This window comes from Pogoniulus pusillus, chromosome Z (genome assembly GCF_015220805.1).
Source record: "Pogoniulus pusillus isolate bPogPus1 chromosome Z, bPogPus1.pri, whole genome shotgun sequence".
Classification (NCBI taxonomy): Eukaryota; Metazoa; Chordata; class Aves; order Piciformes; family Lybiidae; genus Pogoniulus; species Pogoniulus pusillus.
Window position 1 is genome coordinate 51,612,769 of NC_087309.1, and position 19,891 is coordinate 51,632,659.

The 19,891-nt window shown below is 40.3% G+C and overlaps 1 protein-coding gene across 1 annotated transcript in view; it reads left to right on the plus strand.

Annotated features, from left to right (window-relative positions):
* Positions 1-360: 360 nt before the first annotated feature.
* FAM169A (family with sequence similarity 169 member A) overlaps positions 361-19,891 on the plus strand; it is a 38,690-nt gene continuing 19,159 nt past the window's right edge. Inside the window, exons 1-4 of the mRNA XM_064176721.1 lie at positions 361-544; positions 14,232-14,369; positions 17,766-17,865; positions 19,016-19,101. Coding sequence (XP_064032791.1) covers positions 14,235-14,369; positions 17,766-17,865; positions 19,016-19,101 — 321 coding nt within the window. The 5' untranslated portion in view covers positions 361-544; positions 14,232-14,234. The remainder of the gene's footprint in view (positions 545-14,231; positions 14,370-17,765; positions 17,866-19,015; positions 19,102-19,891) is intronic.

Consider the following 19,891-nt stretch of genomic DNA (forward strand, 5'->3'; position numbering starts at 1 on the left):
GGGTGAGTGGCTCTTGGAAACTGGGAAGCAACCCTTTCTTGTGGAGGTGCTTCACTCCCGGCGTCACGGTGAGCTGCCCGGCAGCAGAAACCCACGCGCGACCTTGCTCCTCACTCCCTGCGCGCTTCATCATCATCATCGACCTCCGAGGCAGGGCCGCGGGGCAGGTACGGCCACGCCCGCGGCGGGGAGCGATGGCGCGCGCCGGCCCCGCCACCGGAGCCCGCCGTGAAACGGAGCTGGCTCCGTGGTGAGCGACGGCGCAGGCACTACCCTGGCCGCTGTGGCGGGGGGCGATAGACCTCAGACCGCGGAAGCCGCCATGTCGAGCGGCGCGGAACGAACGGCGGCGCTTCGAGGCGTAGCATCTGGAATGCGTCAGCGGCAAGGGGCGGGGATGCCGCCGGTGGATATAATAGGCACCGGGCATGAGCACTGGGCGAAGCCGGGGGGTGGAGAAGCAGTGCTTTGGACCCTGTGAGTAGTGACCGCTGTCGCCTCCGTTTATCAGTGTGAAGCTGCTGCAGCTGCTTGGCCAGCTGAGGTGAGTTGCGGTCGGTAATGGGGGATAACCTCCTTCTCCGAGCAGCCTAGCCGGGCCTGGCCGGGTGGGTGGGAGGGAGGGCTCGGCGGCCGCCTGCAGAGGCCGAGGACAGGGAGACTGTCTCAGCTAGCCCCGGCTTGTCACGCCGGTGGGCGTGGGGCGTGCTGTTCACTGGGAGGCGGGCGGGCCGAAGCAGCCGCGGCCCCGCGTTCGCGCCTGCGGCAGGCTCCGGTGCCAGGTGTCCGCGGGCATCCCGGCTGCCGCGCTCCCTCTCCCAGGGCAGCGCCCGGCCCCCGCCGTTGTTGCCGATGGCATGGCTGCGCTGAGGCCGCGAGGGGGGCGCGGAGGCGGCTGTGTCAGGCGGTGGGGCTGGCCCGGCTCTGCTCTCCCGCGGCGGGGTTGGTCTGCCTTAACCTCCCTTCGTCAGGGTTCGCCACCCCTCCCCTTGCCTGAACCTTCGCGGGGCGCTGGCCAGGGCTTGCGTGATGCCAAGTTCTGCGTGAGTTTCGGCCCAGGCCACTCCATGTTTGCAGACATGTCGGGGAAACACACATCTATTGTAGCTTTCCCATTTATGTATTATAGCCACACAAGATCTATTATGTAGATACATATTTTTGCACGTACACGTGAAAAGAAAAATTACAACGCTACAATAAATGCCTCCAACAAAAGATGGCTCTCTGTGTGCATGTATATGTGGATATACTTAGTCACACACATGCTCTTCTGTTTTCCTGTGTGTGATGTGTGAAGTTTCTTTCATTTCAGTGAGCTGGGGATAATTCGTCTCTCTTTAAAACAAGAGGCATCTTGCCTAGAGAAATCTGTTGACGTAGCATTGCTATCCTTCTAATGGAGTGTTAAATCCAGCCTGAGAAACTGGGTTACTCTGGGAGCTAGAGCAAATGGTTTTTACTATCGTCAATGGAAAACAATATATACTAGCACACTCATTTTACATGGGTATGGGTGTCTTCTTTACAGAAAGCCGTTCAAGACTGATGTTTAGGCTGTTCTAAGCTATTTCAGTTCCCTGTTTTAACAACGAAAAATTTGAAGAACTAGCTTGTGGTGTGAAGATGCTGTCCAGCTATTTTTTGGGGGGGAGTGGGCAGGCAGATGGATGTATGTTATGTGTATGTGTGCAGGAGAGAGAAGACTTTTCTGTCCTTGTATGTAAATGCTGATACTGATTTATTTTTTTGTCTGTTGGGCCATACCTTTGGTCCTAGTCTGGTATATAAATCACTAGTTTCATGGTAATGTGTATTGTAACAGTGATCAGTATAGTATAACCTAATTCTACCTCTCTGAAGGACCTGATGAAAGATTGCTTTCAGGGCAGAGTGGTTGTGGTCTCACTTCTTCAAAATCTTATAGGAGCTTGCCACAACCACACTGACACCTTTTCTTGTTTAATTACCTCCACTTGATTTAGATACTGGAGAACTCCTTGCTTTGTATCTTAGTGGTGGCTAGTAAGAAAACATTTTAGCACCTGTTTTATAGAGGGGAAAACATTAGAGTGGAGAGTGGTTTATACTATAAATGCTTAAATTTGGGTATTTAACTTAAATGATAATCTCAGTTTTGACGTTGCTTTATGAATGATGATTCGGATTATAGCAGATGGGTATTTTAAGTTGCATCCCCATTCCCCTTCCCCCAGCGTGATCTTCCTTAGCATCTGCTCTGTATGGAGGCAAATGTCTTAGAGTGCTTTATCTTTACTATTGTGGAAGAGGAGTAATTAAATTGGATTCTACAGTGCTCCTTCAATATACTCTTTCCAACAATGCATCATCAAACACAGTACCAAGTCTTTTTGGAGTGTTTTGTAACAACCTCCTTTATAAAGAAGCTTTACCCTGAGAAATTAGTTGTAAATTAGTATGCATCTTAAGGTCGTTTCATTTTAGGAATAAAAAAACAGGGCTTTTGTGAACATTTTTCATATTTCCTCACAAATAAAATACCCTCCTCCAGGCTTATAAGGCTGGAACATAGTAATCAAATTGTATCCACTATACATTCTCAAAAGCTGCAGTCACCCTTTGGTCTGCGAGTGTAAAGTTTGGGGCAGCTGTAGCAGAGGTGCAGGATCTTCTTTGGATGCACTTTTGTCAGTGAATGCTTCTTGGGTAATCATTCCACAAACTGTTTAGAAACCTTTTTTATACAATAGAGATGGGTTTAAAAAAATTAAGTCAAGCAAAATCCAACCATTCTCTCAAACGTTTTGATTTTAACTGTTACAATATGGATTAAACAATTCTGAGTGGAAAAGATTGCTCTAATGTGTTTCCTCTTCTGCATTGTTTTAAATGTGACTGAAATGGCCTATGCATGATCTTGATAGGTCTTCAGCATTCTTGCAGTTCTGTCTACTGTTGCTGAGTGTTTTTTCTTTTGAACAATGGGATGTGTTGCTGTGTTTATTTTTATCATTATAAAAAGAGTTAAGTGTTCTCCAGTGACCCACAGGATTTTAAAGAAGCTTTTAAATGTTACCCTAAAATATGTAAGAGGACTTTGTCTCAAAAGAGCACTGAGCTTCCAAATCGTTGCTGAAAATCTCATTAAAACTAGTAAGAATTGTCAGAACTAACACCTTTGTTTTCAAAGTTAATAGGAAAACCTGCTAGTGTTTTAAGTGATACAGCTCTAAGTACTAAAAATGATTTATTGAACTGAAAATCTAGGAAGGCGCATTTTTCTGGATGTGGTACAGCTATTGAAAACAGCGTTTTAGATTTGTTTTTTTAAATTTCAGACTTTGTGAATTTGAATTGATCCTGGGTTTTTTTGTCCTATACTTTGTTTTGTAATAAATTATGATTTTATTATTACCGTGGAACAGGAAACACTATATTCGCAGTGCAAGGGTCTCTTCTGTTTATGGTTGGAAATAATTTGTGGAGGAGGGTGAACTGAGTTCATTTTCTTCAAGAGTTCCTCAAAATACATGTAAACTGTGATTACATAGGTTTCTTTGATTCTGTGGATCATTGAAGACTAATAATAGTTGATAAAGGTGTGGTGTTAGTCAGCAGCCCCTGAGGCAGTGTTAGTGGAACACATCTTGTTCAGGAGTTTGGGAATAGGGGTAGTGGTGAACTTGCTGCTGCACCAGCCTTTCCCAAGCATTGCATATTAGTGAACTTTGAATGCTGGATTAATCCTAAGTCATTTCATGGTTCAGATACACCAGATATACAGCTGTGAATTGTGTTTAGTTTAGTAAATGTATTGCTGGAAGGGAAATCTTATCTGGCTCTTTTGCAGGTAGCAAATCCTGCAAATGGAAATAGTGAATAGCATTTCACAGCTGTTTTGGAATTAGCCAACAATAATCATGAGTTTTGGGAATTTGAATTATTTGATAATGGTGTAGTTGAGCATGTTAACAATGTAAATATATTAGAGTACAGCACAGACAAAAGGATTTTAAAATGCTGAAGTTATTTCTTTCAATATGGCAGCACTGAAGCTTTGTTGCCATCCTTTTCTGTGAAACTGAATTTTCTGAAGCAGGAGGTAACAACTGGATTTCTGCATCTGAGACTTAAAACTGAGCACTAGTTTAGGGTTAATAGGAAAAAAAAGCACTGACAATACTGTTGAGTTTTGTATAGTATGGTGGTATGTTCAGAGGTATGATAAACTTGCTTATCTTTGTTCTAAACTCAACCCTAACAAGCAATCAATGTCTGTATATCTAGAGAAGAGATCAGTTATCAAAGCTTTTAAGGCATTAAGAAAAAAGTTTGAGTATATCTTTAACAGAATAGCCTAGATACTATGAACTGTAGTTTGAACTTGAAAGTTATGCATATGTATTACAGTGCTAAGCAAGGGAAATAAGGTATATTCACAAAAGTGTGTTAAGTTCCTGGAAAGATGTCAGGATGGTTAATGATGGAGGTAAGGACAGGGAGATGTGTGGTAGTGTGTTCGCTGATGGCTGATGAATGCTGTTAATAAATCTTTTCTGTACTGCAGCTGTGGTAAATTGAACTAAACCAGCAGTGGCTGTGCCCATTTGTGGGAAACAAATGAGCCACCTGGAAGTATGAGACTGCTGTGAGTGAAGGCAAACATAGAGCTGCTCAGAAATGTGCTCTATCTGCTAAAGAGGCTGCAGGATACTGGTTTTGGTGGCAGTAGGTATGAACAATAGAGACAAGCAATAGGTAATGGGGGAGATAGTGTGCACTAAGCTGTTGCTCATTAGTGTGATCCTGTCGGAAAGCTTGAAGAGGGATATAAGGTAGTTGACGTCTTAACAGATTCTTCAGGACTCTGAGAAACTAAGTATTCTTTCTCTGTTTTAATCTTATTTTGCTTTGGGAACAGGAGTTCTACATAAACAAGAAATACTAGATCTTGCTACTTATTTTTGGTGTTTACTTCTAATTTTAGACTTGTAGTTCATACCTATCTTTTCCTTTTTTTTCCCCATCCTACTGAAAACAAGATAAAACCAAATGTGTTTACTGCTGAGTCCAGCTGTGAGCTAACTGGGGTATCTGTGTGGCCTTTGTAAAGGTGAATAAGAGCTGGTGCTATTTCTTGTGGGCATACAAAAATGTCTGTGCCTACCACTGTATCTGTGAGGATGGTGTCTGTCACCTGGCCATAGTAGCATGAAAAATGACTGGGCTTAGCCTGTCAGTAATGCCTTTCTCATCATGCCTGAGACCCAAGCACGATGTCTCAAAGCCTTAATTACTTCTTTGTGAATATGACTCTTGATTTCTGTGGTATTGTTGTTATTCACTTTATTATTCCCTTGAGAAAGGCAAGGTAACAATCTTTCTAGTTACTTGTGTCTGTAGCAATTCTGATGTTCTTTGATCCCATCTTGTTTTGGTAAGCCCAGAAACTGAACTGCATTGCCTGTAGTTCATTTTGTTCTACATTGTCAAGCCTTCAGCTGTGTGCAGCTCAAAGAATTTGCTGCTTTAGAGTACTGAGCACAGACCAGGTAACATTCAGAATTTGTTTCTATTAAACACCATATTTTTGCCCATCTGTCATCTTCTTAGAATAATTGTAATAGTGTTTGGAGATAACTGCATATTCCCTTTCTGGAACAGATTCCTAAGGTAAGATATAAAGTCTGACTTCTCCAAATGTGTTGTACTTACTGTGCTGTTGGCTTCCAGGTTCTGATTTTCAAGTTACTGTAAATGGGCTATAGGTCCATATAGTCAGATTCTCAGACTTGCCAGTTCTCTGTGCTTGCTAGTCTGCAAGATAGTTTGAGGGTTGTCTGAAAGGAATCTCTTGTTACACTCTTGCTTTCCCCGCTTCGTTTCTGTAATTTACTCCTACTCCTGGGAAGATCCCATGTTGGTTTTTACTCCCCTTTCAGTATTTTCATTTGAGTTACCCGCAAAACCATGGCAGTTGCTCCTTTCTGGTTAGATATCTCCTGCTGCAAAGGGCTTTAGAAACAAAATCATCAAGAACACTTACAGAACTTAAAAAAAGGCAAAAAGAGCTTTAATATTAAAGTCTTGAATATACTCATCTCTGCTGAAAGCCCTGACATCCATGGACTTGTGTGGCATAGTTGTAGCTCAGGCAACTGTTGCAGTAACTTAACTGGATATGAAGGGGATGATTGAAGGCATAATGGCCTGCTCCTCACCTTCAGGAATCATGGCCATGGCTACATTTGCATATAGAATATTTACTAAGCTGCCTTAAGGAGTTGTTGTTTGGCTGATGGGCAATAATTCGTTAGACTGCTACTTTGTCTGCAAGTGGCTGATCGATTTCGGCAGCTTTGAAGTCTGCCTTACTTGTGGAGGTAAGGGAGAGAACATTACAACAAAGCACTTTTTAAAAATGGATGCAAATGTGTATGTTACTGCAACAGCAGTCTCACTGTGGTGGTGTTAGGTTAGTTGTGTTAGACTTCACAGTCCACCAGCTAGCTAACCAGATTCAGTGGCTTTTTGTATGGTCAAGAGAAGAGCTTTCTTTGCTATTTCTGAAATCACTAGATGTGTTTATGGGGTGGCCCTCCAAACCAGAGGAATGCCTAAACAAGATAGAAGGAAACAGGTGGTGAGCAGGAGTGAGTGATGTTCTTATAGCAAGTGGCAAATAAAGCTGCAGAAAATCAGAGGAGGCGTATCTTACTGCCTTGTTGAAGAAGTACTTGGAGAAGCAGAAGGCAAACATAGGGGGTTCAGAGTTGTGGAAGATAAGAAGATGCAAGCGTACTGTGCCTGGATGTGTGCCTGGTCAGCAACTTGAGAAGAGAGGCTGTGTGGGCTACAAGTACTGATCTGTAGCAGTGTCTTTAAGATCTTCAAGAGTGGATGCTGCTGTGCATAAAACATGTAGGGCTAAAATCAGAGGGAGGTAAGGGTGGCACTCAGGGCTGCTCTAAACTGCTGAGGCATGGAAGGAAGAAAAAACAGTGACCAGAGAGGGATGGTGGGTCAGTAAGGGTATCTGTGTGGGTTTGTTGTTTTTTAAGATACTAAGCAAGTTTGTCTTGTATAGCAAAGAGGAGATGGAGGGAAGTGCGAGATTAGAAAGAAGAGTGAATACTCAGCATAGGAGAGATCAGGTGTGTCAGAGGCTGATCCAGGAAGTATTAATCCCACATAGTCCTCTTTCTTTCATTTTGATGTTAATTATTTTCAAATACAACTAGAATGGGTTTCCATTTTGTGTGCAGGTACATTCTGCTTGAAGGCAACAAGCTGAAAGGGAAAGCGTGATAGCTGCTTTTTTTAATTTATTTATTAGTTTTGGGTACTTTGAGGTCAGATACATTTTTATTTGACAAGCTTCTGGCTTTTTTTTTTTTTTTTTTTTTTTTTTTTAGAAAACACTTGTGCATATTAATTTCCCCAAATTCTTTACTGAAGAAAGTGCTCATCAAGAAAGCAGATGATAATCTTATTAAAATGTGAGACTCTATAGGAAAATGCAAACAGGTTAGTAGTTTGTATACCCAAGAACTTAATCTTTGATTAGGCTGCCTAATCAAATACCTAATTCTAATCACTTGAGCAAAATGCCAGTGGTGTTACACAGGTGCTTAATCAGGAATATGCTTAAGAATTGTACCTACCTGAGGTAGGCTTGAGTGTGAAGTTGTGTAATTCCTCATACTAATCTGTCATCTCTGTAACTATGAGTTTTCTATACTGTTTTCAGTACAGCCCATATAATTTTGTCATTGTTAACAGAGTCCATGTGTTAACCAGCAGTTGATTATGAATACTTTCCAATGTTGCTGCTTTTACTTCAAGAGTATCTAGAGTTGTGTTAGTAGGTTTTGGTTTAGCTTAGTCTTTTAGAACTAACAAATGTTTGTGGGGTTTTTATTATTACATCCTGGATAGATTAATTGTAGAATGAACTTGGATACTACTTTTAAGCCTGTGTTTATTAAAATAAATTAATATATTTTTTGCAAACTCTCATTATTTTAAATTGAAAAAAACCCAACACTTTTGCTTTAATGTGGAGTACTTATTTTGTTCCTTGTTTTTCAGCGATATGTTAACCATAATTCTTGCTAATCTCCACTGCAATTATTTTCTATCAGAACCGGATCATTTATGTAGATTTTTTAACTGTGTTACACAGGAAAGTTAAACTGTGGTGGTTAATTAATGAATGGGAAAGACTGATTATTTTTGTTTATTTGTATTCAAATCAACAGTTTTGATTTGGGTCTCTGATAGGAAACCAGAGCTGCATAAGCTGCTTCAAGCAGATTACATTTAATGCAGTTGACATATTAATCCTCAGCTCTTGGTGGGTGTTGACAGTGCTTTCTAGACCACTGTCCTGTGGTTCCTTAAGAACTTTCTATTTGTGATTTTGTCTGGTATGTGTTGGTGGTATTTATGGTATGCATGTTATTTGCTGTTTGGAAGTTTGTGGTGGGTGTTTAGGGGTATGGCAGGGGGCTAGATTTTTTTTAAAATCGGCTCCACAAAAGAACCTCAACCAAAACCCCAAACCATAAACACCCAAAACAAACACCCCACTGCCCATCCTTGCAACCACCCACCCCCCAGAAACAAAAAGACTTCTCTTTCCTTTTAGGGAAAAAAAAAAACAAACCCACACCAAAACTAATATTCTAAACTAAATTTATCTGAGTTGGTGAGAATTTGTATTGAGAATGAACACTTCTATGTTCTCTAAAAAACATAAACAAAATACACACTACAGTAAGTAGTATTTATATGATTTGATACTATAATGCAGATAATCGTTTGCAGGCTGCTTAAGAATATAGAAATCATACTTTTTTTTTAAAACAACCCTAGAAAAAGGTATTTCTAAGTATACAGTTATTTGAATGAGCAAAGTTTGAGTTGTGTCTTTAAGTGTGGTATATGAGACAGTGTATTATTGTTGCTTTTTCAAGCCTGTGTGGTTTTGCAGAAATCCTAAGATACACTGCAGTGCTTAAAAAACTACCTAAGTTGTCTTTCTCTTTCATCAGTTGACATCTATTACAAATTAAAATGAGCATTTTTAAAATAAATGGTTATAAGGCACAAAAACTTTGCTACTCTAGTGGCCTAAATTGATAATTATGGGACAGGTTTTCTCTACTTCAAGAGTAATAAACTAGATAGGTGTACTCTATACATAATTAAATGATTCATTATTGTAGGTCTAAAATTGGCTCTTTATATATTGGGAAAAGATGATCAACCATTGCTCTTTAAAATAGTTCAGGATATATTTGGATAACAGATGTTTCTTGGAATCAAGAGAAAACATAACATATATATATAAAAAACACATAACAACCCCTCCAAATTTAAAGTATTTTATGTTGAATAAAGAAGAAACAAAAGCAATCAAAATGTTTTGTATATGTGACAACTGGCAGCTTAAGCAAAGAAATATTTATGTAATTTGTTTTAGTAGAATATTAGAAATGCCAGATTTGCTTTCTTTATTTGTAGGTGAAGCTAGAGGAGTGAAAATACTACTTTTAAATGTATTTGTTTGTTTATTCTGCTAATATAGGTAGTTTCACAGCTTTTACCAAACCAGTAATGAGATGTTACAAGGCAAGAAACTAATGTAGCAAAAAGGAAATTGTGTTGCTGCCCAGACTGAGAAGGTTATTGCTCTTTTGGTGCATCATCAGATCTGGTTTCAGATTGTGACTTGGGACTAGCTTGGTTTTCTCTGGAACATCAGCAGCTAGTGTATATATGGTGATACGCTCCTCTCCATGCTGCTATTTCAAGGGTAACTGTTTGCTGATCTGAGATTATGGTAGTACTATATTTTTAAGATAGAACTAGGTTCAAGGTGTCTGAGGATTTGTAAGAAATTCATGGCACTCCATGGAGTTCTGTGCTCTAGTAGTACTTCAGCATTTGCTTAAATAGATTAAAGCTTAGGTAAGACACTGCGGCAGTTTAATTGTTGTCCAAGCAAGCCAGTACTTCATCACAAGACTGGACCTGACACATTCTGCAGTCTGGGTTATCTCTGGTTTAACAGAAAAGTTCTTTGGGTTACAGCTTGGGCACCTCAGTGTTTGTTTTTTAAACTTCAGATTTTAAGGGTTAAAAAAAACCAACCAAAGCAAGCCTAAACAAACAAACTACAAACTCTAATTAAAATTACTTGCTGTGAATCAGAATTTAAATCGGAAGGTTATTCAGCTGGCTGCCTAGCTGTTGATTCATTTTTTCACATACATATTATACCAGGCATGTTTATTCATCCCAGTTATTTTATGCTGAAAAGTCCTTGGTGTATTGATATTTTTAAGTAAAATATGTTGTGCATTTAAATTGTGCTGTGTAAATATTTTTTTGACTTCCAGTACTTGAATATGAATTATATCAAAGATTGGCAGGTAGGTATCTCATGATCTTGGTGAAGTATTCCTCATATGGGTCTCACTGGGATGATGACTTGGGTTTTGTAGATGCGAAGTTCAGGCAGATTGAGTAATGTGTATATTCTCAAGCTGGAAATTCATCCCAATTCCTCTAAATCCTTGGCTGGCAGCCTAGCCACTTAGGCTTAAGTTCACTTAAGATAAAGTCATCGAAAACCAGTTTTAAGCTGTATTTAAGTCCTCTGACACGTTGTAAGAAACAATAGAGCTTTTGGCTTATCTTTCTGCTATTGCCATTTGGTATTGCGGATCTCCAAGGGGAGGAACAGATACCTCAATTCCTGATGAAGTTTGTGAGCTGGAAGCTGCATGTTCTGTGCATCTCTTCTTTATTCACATCTGAGTTGCAGCTACTGCTATAATTTATAATTAAATTAATTTTCAACATCACCTACTCATTCTACATTTTTCAATCTTAGTGCTTAAAGTAATAAAGATTTGTTTGTCAATGAGGAAGTGCCTCAGTTGCACAGGAATGTGTTCACTCATCCTGTTAAATGTTGTTTTTTTGCTGATGTTCCTTGAATTGATTTCTGTTACCCTCTAGTACTGCAGCTGTTCCTGAAAAAGAACGTGCCATTTCTTGTATAGTAGCTTGCATAATGTTGGCAAAGGGGAAGATCATACAATTGCATGTTAAAGCAGTGTGGATTTATTACCAATGATTGCTGAATCTGTTATGTGAAATTATATACTTATAAAGAGTGTAAGAGTTATTTCCTTTCACTTGAAACATGAAAAGCCTAAACTGCTTATTAAAAAAGACTTGATTCAGCCCTCCAAACACACACTTCTAGTATGCCTTTTGTACAAGTGGTTGTGGTGAGTTTGGTTGCTTAAGGCTAGAGTCAACCAGACTGCTAGCCAAGTGGAGTGGCACTCCATGAGCAGAGCAGTGCTGCAGTGCATGACAAGGATTTGACCTGACAGCTTTACAGTTATGCAGCGCATGGAGGCTTAGATCAACAGAAAAGAGCATGAGAGACTGTGTGGCAGAGAGACCTGTGCTGTTCCTGCCACTTCTGTGGAAAGAAATGTGTGATACTGTTGCCAAAACTGAAAGCTGTTGCATTGCTCGAGGCTGGCTAGATGTGGGGCCATCAGTATTTTTAATTTAAAGATACTGAGGAACTGGTTGTGTTAGGGGAAGTATATAGATTTATTACTATTGGAAGCCATTTTGTTTGTCTTTAGTAGATTATTTTGCCTTTCAAAATGAAGATGTTTGCATTTTGGACTGTTGAACTAGTTCCCTCTTCTGTAGATTTGCATTGAGACTTTTTTCCTTTCATCACTTGTTTAATGTTTCTAATGTAATTTGATAACTTTCTGTATAGTTACTGATTTCTTCAGGGGTCTAGTGGGTTTGTTTTGAAGTATTTCTGATCTCATCAACACTGACGAATTGTATCAGAGGTGTTTCAGAGCTTGTTGCTTCCCATGTTTAATCTGTTGCTTGGTACAAGTGATAGGTGGTTATTTTGCAGGAATACTAAATACTTTTCCTTTGGTGCAGTCTTGAAGATTGCTGTATGTTGGGTTTTTTCTGCGTAAGATTCTTGGTAAATGATGCCAAAAGTGACTAAGTTTAAAGTAGATAAAATGAAAGTGTGCTAAGTGAAAGTGCTAGCAACTAAACAAAGGATTTATTAAAATTATTTTCAGGATGGTCCAATGAATTTGTTAATGAGCAGAAAGAGGTTTTGGTCTTCCTATCTTACAAGCAAAGATATGGTTGTTTTTGTAGTGGTTGGAACTCAGATAGTGAATTCTTAACTGCGTGTTTTCTACTTTGGGCCTGCATTGTTAGTCTTTAAAAATGTCAGGAATTGTTACCTAGAGGCTTTCATTTATAGCTTGTGTCTTGTTTGTCATGTAATAATGAAAACTCATCTCTATTTGCTCCTTACTGTCAGAGTTAGCTATTTCTTCAGTAGTAGAAGGGGGTTGCCTCTTTCTGCAAACTTTCATGTGTCTGTGTTCCTTTAAATGGAATTTACCTGGCCTGTTGCAGCTAACTGTGTGCTAAAGTCTCTTGTAGAAGCAGTGACACGTACCCACACTGAAGGTCTCATCATGTTTGTCTCACAACATCAGACTATTTCAGAACTGCGGTATGGGTGGGTGAACTGTAACCTGCTAGAGATGAGGAGACCGATGTTGGATGAATTGCTTCTCTGGCAGCAACTCTTCTCTTGGCTGGTGTAAGGTTTCTCTTGCCTGCTTCTGCCCTTTCAGCAAGGGCAGCCCCACAAAACGTGGGGAAAAAACAGGTGGAGAACTAAGAGATGCAGCTAAGCCTCTGAAAAGGGAAGTGAGCAGTATCATGAAGAATGTGAGAGACTGAAAGAGAAGGCAAGAGACAATCCAAATAACAGCTAAGGGGAAGAGCTGAGCTGGGATAGAAAGGAAATGGCTGTGGGGAATGTATGTGTATGTCTAAACAATAGTATTCATGGAAAACAGTGTTGTCTTGTCATCAACAGTTTTAAATTGCATTCAGCAGTTGTAAATGACAATGAAGTTGTGCCCAAGTTTGGTTTTCAGCTCCCTTTTGTAGAAAAAAATTGCCTCATCTAAATAAAATTCTTTATCAAAAAATCCCTCATCTAGTTAGGCAAGTAAATAGTAGTGTATTCTTACTGTTAAAGCTTTTCAAGTGCAGACTTTGCTACTGGATGATTCAAAACCAAGTTTTGTGTTCTTTTTTTAATGTGTGTCAGTAGCACACTGAATGACGGATTAAAGGAAAAGCTTTAGAGGTGAAGAAATCATGGTAGACTAGGATGTAAATCTTTTTAAAAGCACTCCATAGTGAACACTAGGAATTGTAAATCCTCTATGAAAAGCTTTGATTTTTTAGAGCAGGGTGAGCTCCTGGGAGATGTGACACAGATTAAGAGATCCCTGTGTTGTTTCAGACCAGGTTCTCATGAACTCATAGTAGCTCATGCTGGTGAGATTGAGTTAAAGGAGTTTACAGGTCTATTTCTGTCCATAATTTGTTTTATTGAACTTAGGTAAAGAGCATACTGTGTATTCCAGGAGCTCTTGTTCATCTTGATTTGATACCACTTTGACAATGAAGATTTGTACCTGTAAGAGCTTTCAAGGTGCTAGTGCTACTGTGGTTAGTCTTACATGCTTTAGTTTGTCTTGTCACCTCTTTTGAAGTATCACTTTAGTGTATTCCAGGAGCTCGTGTCTTTAAGTGGCTTGGAGTTGAATCTCTTGGAAACAGCCAGATGGTAGGCAGAGTAAATGTTGAGAAAAGTTCTGTTTGGTTTCATCACAGGTTCAGATTCAAAATCTCCAGAATAAACTCTTTTCTCATTATCATTTGGGCTGCTTATTTTTAACTTGACTAGGCACTTACTGCTTATTCCTAGACATAGCTGAGAGAGAAATAAGTGAGCATGTCACTTCCAGACAGCATGTGGTTTGTTGTATGTATGCTGCAAGCTCGGAGCTTACATGTTGGTAATATGCCATGTTTGGATCTAGGGGACCTATATGCAAAACCCATCTTTTTTTTGCATCTCAGAACAGACTGGGTTTGTGTATTGTTTTACAGACTTGAGTGTTAATAGGCACCATCCTAATGAAATGTCTGGAGCATTTCTTTCTGGATTGGATATGGAGGACTCTAGAGAGCAGCAGAGAGTAGGTGTTCCAACACTCTTAGTTAGATGATTAGTAGGAATATGTGAAACTGCATCATGTTTATCAAACTACCTACAGTAATAACATTATTGATTTCTCAAGAGGATGCCATTCCCTGTGGATCTACTGAATGACTGCACTCATGAAGATGTGGAGACCTCAGGATGGAACTGTGTGGCTGAACTTGAGCGTGGAAATCCAGACAATCCTGAATTCTTTCTCCTGCCTGACCAAACTCGAGTAAGACACAGAAAATCCTTTAATCCCACTATTCTTGATATACTTGTAGATTCAAGATTTGCACTATCCATTCCATAAGTACTGAATTGCATAATTATTTTAGCAAAGCTTTTGTGTCTTGAATATCTGTTTGTGTGAAGGTCTGTCTTTTTTTTATATATATAAAATTGAGTTTAATTGAGTCTTTACTAAGACTAACTCAAGCAGTCACAAATCAATCATAGCTAAGAGGTTCATGACTTACTGAAGCTTACTGGCTATTTTTGTGTCTTAGTCCTGTGTACTTCATTGTTGGATTCAATTCTTGACCAAGTGTGACTAGTTTTGGAAGTGATTCTTTTCTGAAATACTGGTGTGGTAGGGGCTGAAGGGGAGGACTGGAAATTAATCTAGCCTAACCCTGTTGCTAAAGGAGGTTTACCCAGAGCAGGTATGAATGAATGTCCAGGGAGGTATTTAAAAGTCTCCAGAAGAGACTTCACAACCTTTCTGAGCAGTTTGTTCTAGTGCTGTGTCACCTTTACAGTAAGGAGGTTTTACTTCATGTTCAGATGAAAACTCCTGTGTGTTCTATGTCCTATTACTAGATACCACTGAAAAGAGTCTGTCTCCATCCTCTTGTCATCCATTCTTGAGATATTTATAAGCATTGAAAAGATTCCATTTCAATCTTCTCCAGGCCCAGATCTCTGAGCCTTTCCTCATAAGGGATGCTCCAATCCCCTCATTTGTAGTTCTCACTGGACTCTCTCCAGTAGTTCCTTGTCTCTTGAGCTGACGAGTCCAGAACCAGCCATATTACTCCAAATGGAGCTTCACTAGGGCAGAAAAGATGGGGAGAGGAGACTCTCTTGATTATGAGGGCACACTGCTGGCTGACGGTGAACTTGTTGTCCACCAGGATTCCCAGGTCCTCTTCAGAGCCATTTTCTGACAGATCAACTCCTAACTCTTACTGCTGCAGGGGGTTATTCCTCCCCAAGTGTAGGACCATACACTTACCCTTGATGAATTTCCTTAGGTTCACCTCCACCCAGTTCTCCAGCTTCTCTGTGTTTTGCTGAATGGCAGCACAGTCTTATGGCCATATCAACCACTCCTCCTGCTTTTGTATTATCAGCAAACTTGCTGAGTGTATGCTCTGTTGCTTCACTGCTAATTAAAATGTTGAACGAGCCTGGACCCAGTACTGAACCGTGGGGAACATTGCTAGCTACAGGTCTCCAACAAGACCTTGCAGTGCTGTTCACAATTCTGAGCCAGTTCTCAATCCCACCTCACTGTCTACTTGTTCATAAGGTTACTTATGAGGATGTTATGGGACAGCACTGGAAATGTTGCTCAACTCAAAGCAGACAACATCTGCTGCACTCCCCTCAGAGCCTACTCATTATCATAGATGGCTATCAGACTGGTCAAACATGATTCCCCCTCTTGTGAATCCATATTTAATACTTCTGATAACCTTTTTTTCCCCCACATGCTTAGAGATGAGCTCAAGAATGAGATGTTCCACCACCTTTCCAGGGATAGAGGTGAGGCTGATTGTCCTGTAGTTTCCTTGGTCCTCCTTGTCCTTTTTGAAGACTGAAGTGACAGTCATTTCCTACCAATCCTCAGATGCCTCTCCTGTTCTTCATGACTTTACAAAAATGTTAGTGGCTAAGCAATAATTGTGACTAGCTCTGTCAGCACTTGTGGCTGTATCCCATCACAGCCCGTGGATTTGTGACAGTCCAGTTTGCCTTGCCCTCCTTAACCAAGGGCAGGTCTTCCTTCCTCCAGGCTTTAACTCTTACATTTAGGAACTGGGATTCCTCACTGCTGGCCACAGCAGCAAAGACTGAAACAAGGGTGGTGTTTAGTAACTCTGCCTTCTCTGTATTCTGTCACCAGGGTACACAGCTCATTCAGCAGTGTGCCCATGTTTTCCCTGGCTTCCTTTTGCCTCTAATGCACTTGAAGTTCTTGTTGTCCTTGACACTCATTGCTGGATTTACTTCCAAGAGGGCCTTGGCTTTTGCTCTTGCATCCATATGTACTGTGACAAGTGTTCTATATTCCTTTGTAGTGGCCAGTCCCCTTTCCTACATTCTGTCAACTTCTTCCATTCGAGTTTTGGTGTAGTTGGTTTTGTTTGTTTGTTTTTCCCCAGAAGCTCCTTGATCATCCATGCAGGTTTCCTGCCTCCTTTATCTCTTACTCATGGGATGCACTCATCTTGAATTTGGGGGAAGTGGGATTCTACCAAACAAGTATTGGAAAAGGCTGAAGTTAGCTCTCTGAAATCCAAGGTTCTAACCTAAGTTACTGCCCTGCTTCTTCCATGCAGGATCCTGAACTTCAGCATCTGATAGTCGCTGCAGCCAAGGCTGCCACCAGCTTTCACATCCCAAATCAGAGCACCTTTGTTTGCTAGTACTAGATCCAGCAGCACATCCTGCCTTGTTGGCTCTTCCACCACTTGTGTCAGTCACCATCAATGTTCTGCAGGAACCTCCTGGGCTGTGCCTGCCTAGTTGTGCTCTTTCCAACAAAAATTCACTGCTGTTGTTGAGAATTCAATTTAAAACACTCACCCTTGTGTGATAAGTTGATCAGTGTTGGTTCTGAGTAGGTGAACATTTCTGTTTGAACTAATGCCTAAAAAAGCATGATGTATAGTTTTAATAAAAAGTAAACGAGTGGAGAGGATTCTGTGGGAATAAATAGCCACTGCTTCAAGATTCTCTGGCAGAGGCAGTCTTGGGTAGTTTTGGGTGTTTAGACAGGTACTTGTATGCCTAAATACTTGTTTGCGTTAACATACTTGTTTGTGGCATTAAAATCTAGTTTTTTATATACTAATTACTGAAGTTGTGAATTTAAATATCAAAATGCATTTCTGCAAAGGTAGTCAACTCTGGAAAGGTGGATTGATTTGACTGGCCCGGAGGGGAAGCCCCGTGGATAACTTTGGCATTTCTAAAATGTGCACAATTCAAGGGAAGAAAAGCCTTTTGAATCCTGCCTTTCCACCACAGCACACTGCTGTCTGTTAACGTGAGCCCTGATTTTGCTGTGACACTTGGTGTGCCTGACACTCTGCTTCGTTCTCCTGTTGGCTTTGGTGGCTGGGACAGTTAAGGTGAATGTCCTGCTGCCTCTCTGCGCAACTTACTTCAGTTGTGCACATAAATTCAAATAGCTTACAACAGTGAGTAGAAATTATTGAAGCTAAACCTGCTAGGGCTCTTTGTAATGTAGTCTGTCTCTAGGAACAGAAGGTCTGATGCTTGTTCTTACGGTTAAGTACTCTGTTTTCAACATTATTCTTGTTTACTCTGCTAAATATTGTCAATATGTTGAACTATTGTTGTTTTAGCCAGACTGAAGTATTGTACATTCTTATTTCAGGTTCCTATTAAACTGTCGTCTGTGAGCTTTGTTCCTCTCTATGGTGAAGACAAGGCATACAAAGTTCTTGCTTTGTTTACACCACAGGACCCCCTCACAGGTTCCATTTTAAGATTTTAATTTCTGTGTTGCTGTTTTTAATGTAGCAAGTGTGTATAAAAAGGCCCTTGCTCTTTCCATGCTAGTGTAACTCTTAACTTTGCCACTTTGCATTTGTTCACTGTTTGTTTTTCATACTATTTTTCTTGTAGATTTATATAAACAAGAGAGAATTTTGCATGCTAATCAGAGAAGAACCAGTTCCACTGAACTTGGAAGCTATCTAGCAAAATAATATGATGCTTGTCTGAATCCAAGTGTGATGTATATCTCCTGATGTCTTAATTCTCTTTTGCAGAAGGAATTATTGAGCATTTATAGAATCCATGAATTTGCCCATGCATTTAGATGCTGATCAGTCACTACTAATAAGGACCATCAAGTCTAAGCTTGTCATTAGCTTTAGATTTTTAACATAGCTCTGAATAAGATGACATATCACAGTTTAGGATTTTAATTTTTTTCCCTAGCTCCTTTTCTCCTTCCCTTTGAGTTCTGTTTCCTTCTCTTTCCATTTAATGCCAAGTTTGCCACAACTGCCCATAGATCAAATGCTTCCTGATTGCTAGTCACATGGACAGCAGTCTTTTTACATTTTGTCTCTGACTCCCTAGAACTTGCATGGTTTCAATATCCATTAGCAACCCAAAACTGAAATACATGTATGAATAAGACTACTTTTGGCAGGCCCAGTTATTAATGGAAGAGTATGCTTGAGCACAGTGTTTAAGGGTAGTGTGTATGTCTGAGAAACAGTTCCCATATGTCATGCCATGCAAAAATTCACCTTTGATTTTACCATTCTCAGCTTTCAAACAAGTTTTGGACCAGGGAGCATAGTGCCATGGTCTAGTTGACTGGGTAGGGCTGGGTGATAGGTTGGAGTGGATGATCTTGGAGGTCTCTTCCAACCTGGTTGATTCTATGATTCATATGTTGGGGTGCATAGCACAACACATATTGTGCAAGCATAGTATGAGCTGCCTTAACATAGTACCAATTAGAAGATGCTTAATCTGTTTACCAGGGTGTTGTTCCTAGTTGATCTCCCCCCCCCCCCCCCCCCCCCCCCCCCCCCCCCCGATTTAGTGAATGTTTCTTTTGGAATGGTAAGAATCACTAACTTTTTATCTCCACTTGTTTCTTTCAAGCTGCTGCCCTGTATCTTGCTGACCAGTGGTGGTCAATTGATGAGATTGTGAGAACATCTGTCCCGACTAGGCAGGGGCTTTGTCAGGTAAAGTGCTCCAACATTCAATTAACAATTATTATTATCCTTCAAGATAATGGTAAGTAGTGGCAGATAGCTGTTCTGTGAGACATTACATGTTTTCATTTAAAAAATGAGTTGGCTGTCTCAAGTCAATGGGAATAGAGCAATAGGTACTGGAGGGGAGACAACTTTTTATGAAGATTGTATCTAGAGCTAGAGTGAGCCTCATACAGTAGCTTCGTATGTAAGGCATTTAAATGTTATATTTTTTTTCACTTTGCTCTTTAGAACACTGTATGTCTAATTGTATTGAAACATCTGAGTGGTGCATTGTAGCATAGCATATTTACTGCTCTTAACAGGAGGCTAGTAAGCTAAAAACAGTGTTGGGAACCTGTTTGGTAGAGGTGAGTTGGAGCTGGTGGCTTGCCCTAGCAATACCTAAGTCTTGAGAGAGTGAGTTGCCTGGTATCTAATTTTATTGCTCATCATTGTCCTTTGTTACAATTACTGGCACCTGTGGAGAATGGCATTTTGTTGTTTTCCAAAACTGGAGATCTATCTCTTTCCACAAGTGTAACTTACATCTACTAATGGACTCTGGACACTTATCTTTGATTTTTTTTGTAGGGGGTGGGGTTGTTTGTTTTGTTTTTAGCAAATTTGGCATGTGGCCTTATTTTCCATGTGTTTCTTAATGATGTGGTTGTGATTACTTTTACAGATAGAGTAGCTGAAATTTTGGGTATTTGGAACTGAGTGTGATTCCTTCATTCTTCACTCACAATGGGTAGGATAGTGGTAGACTTATGTT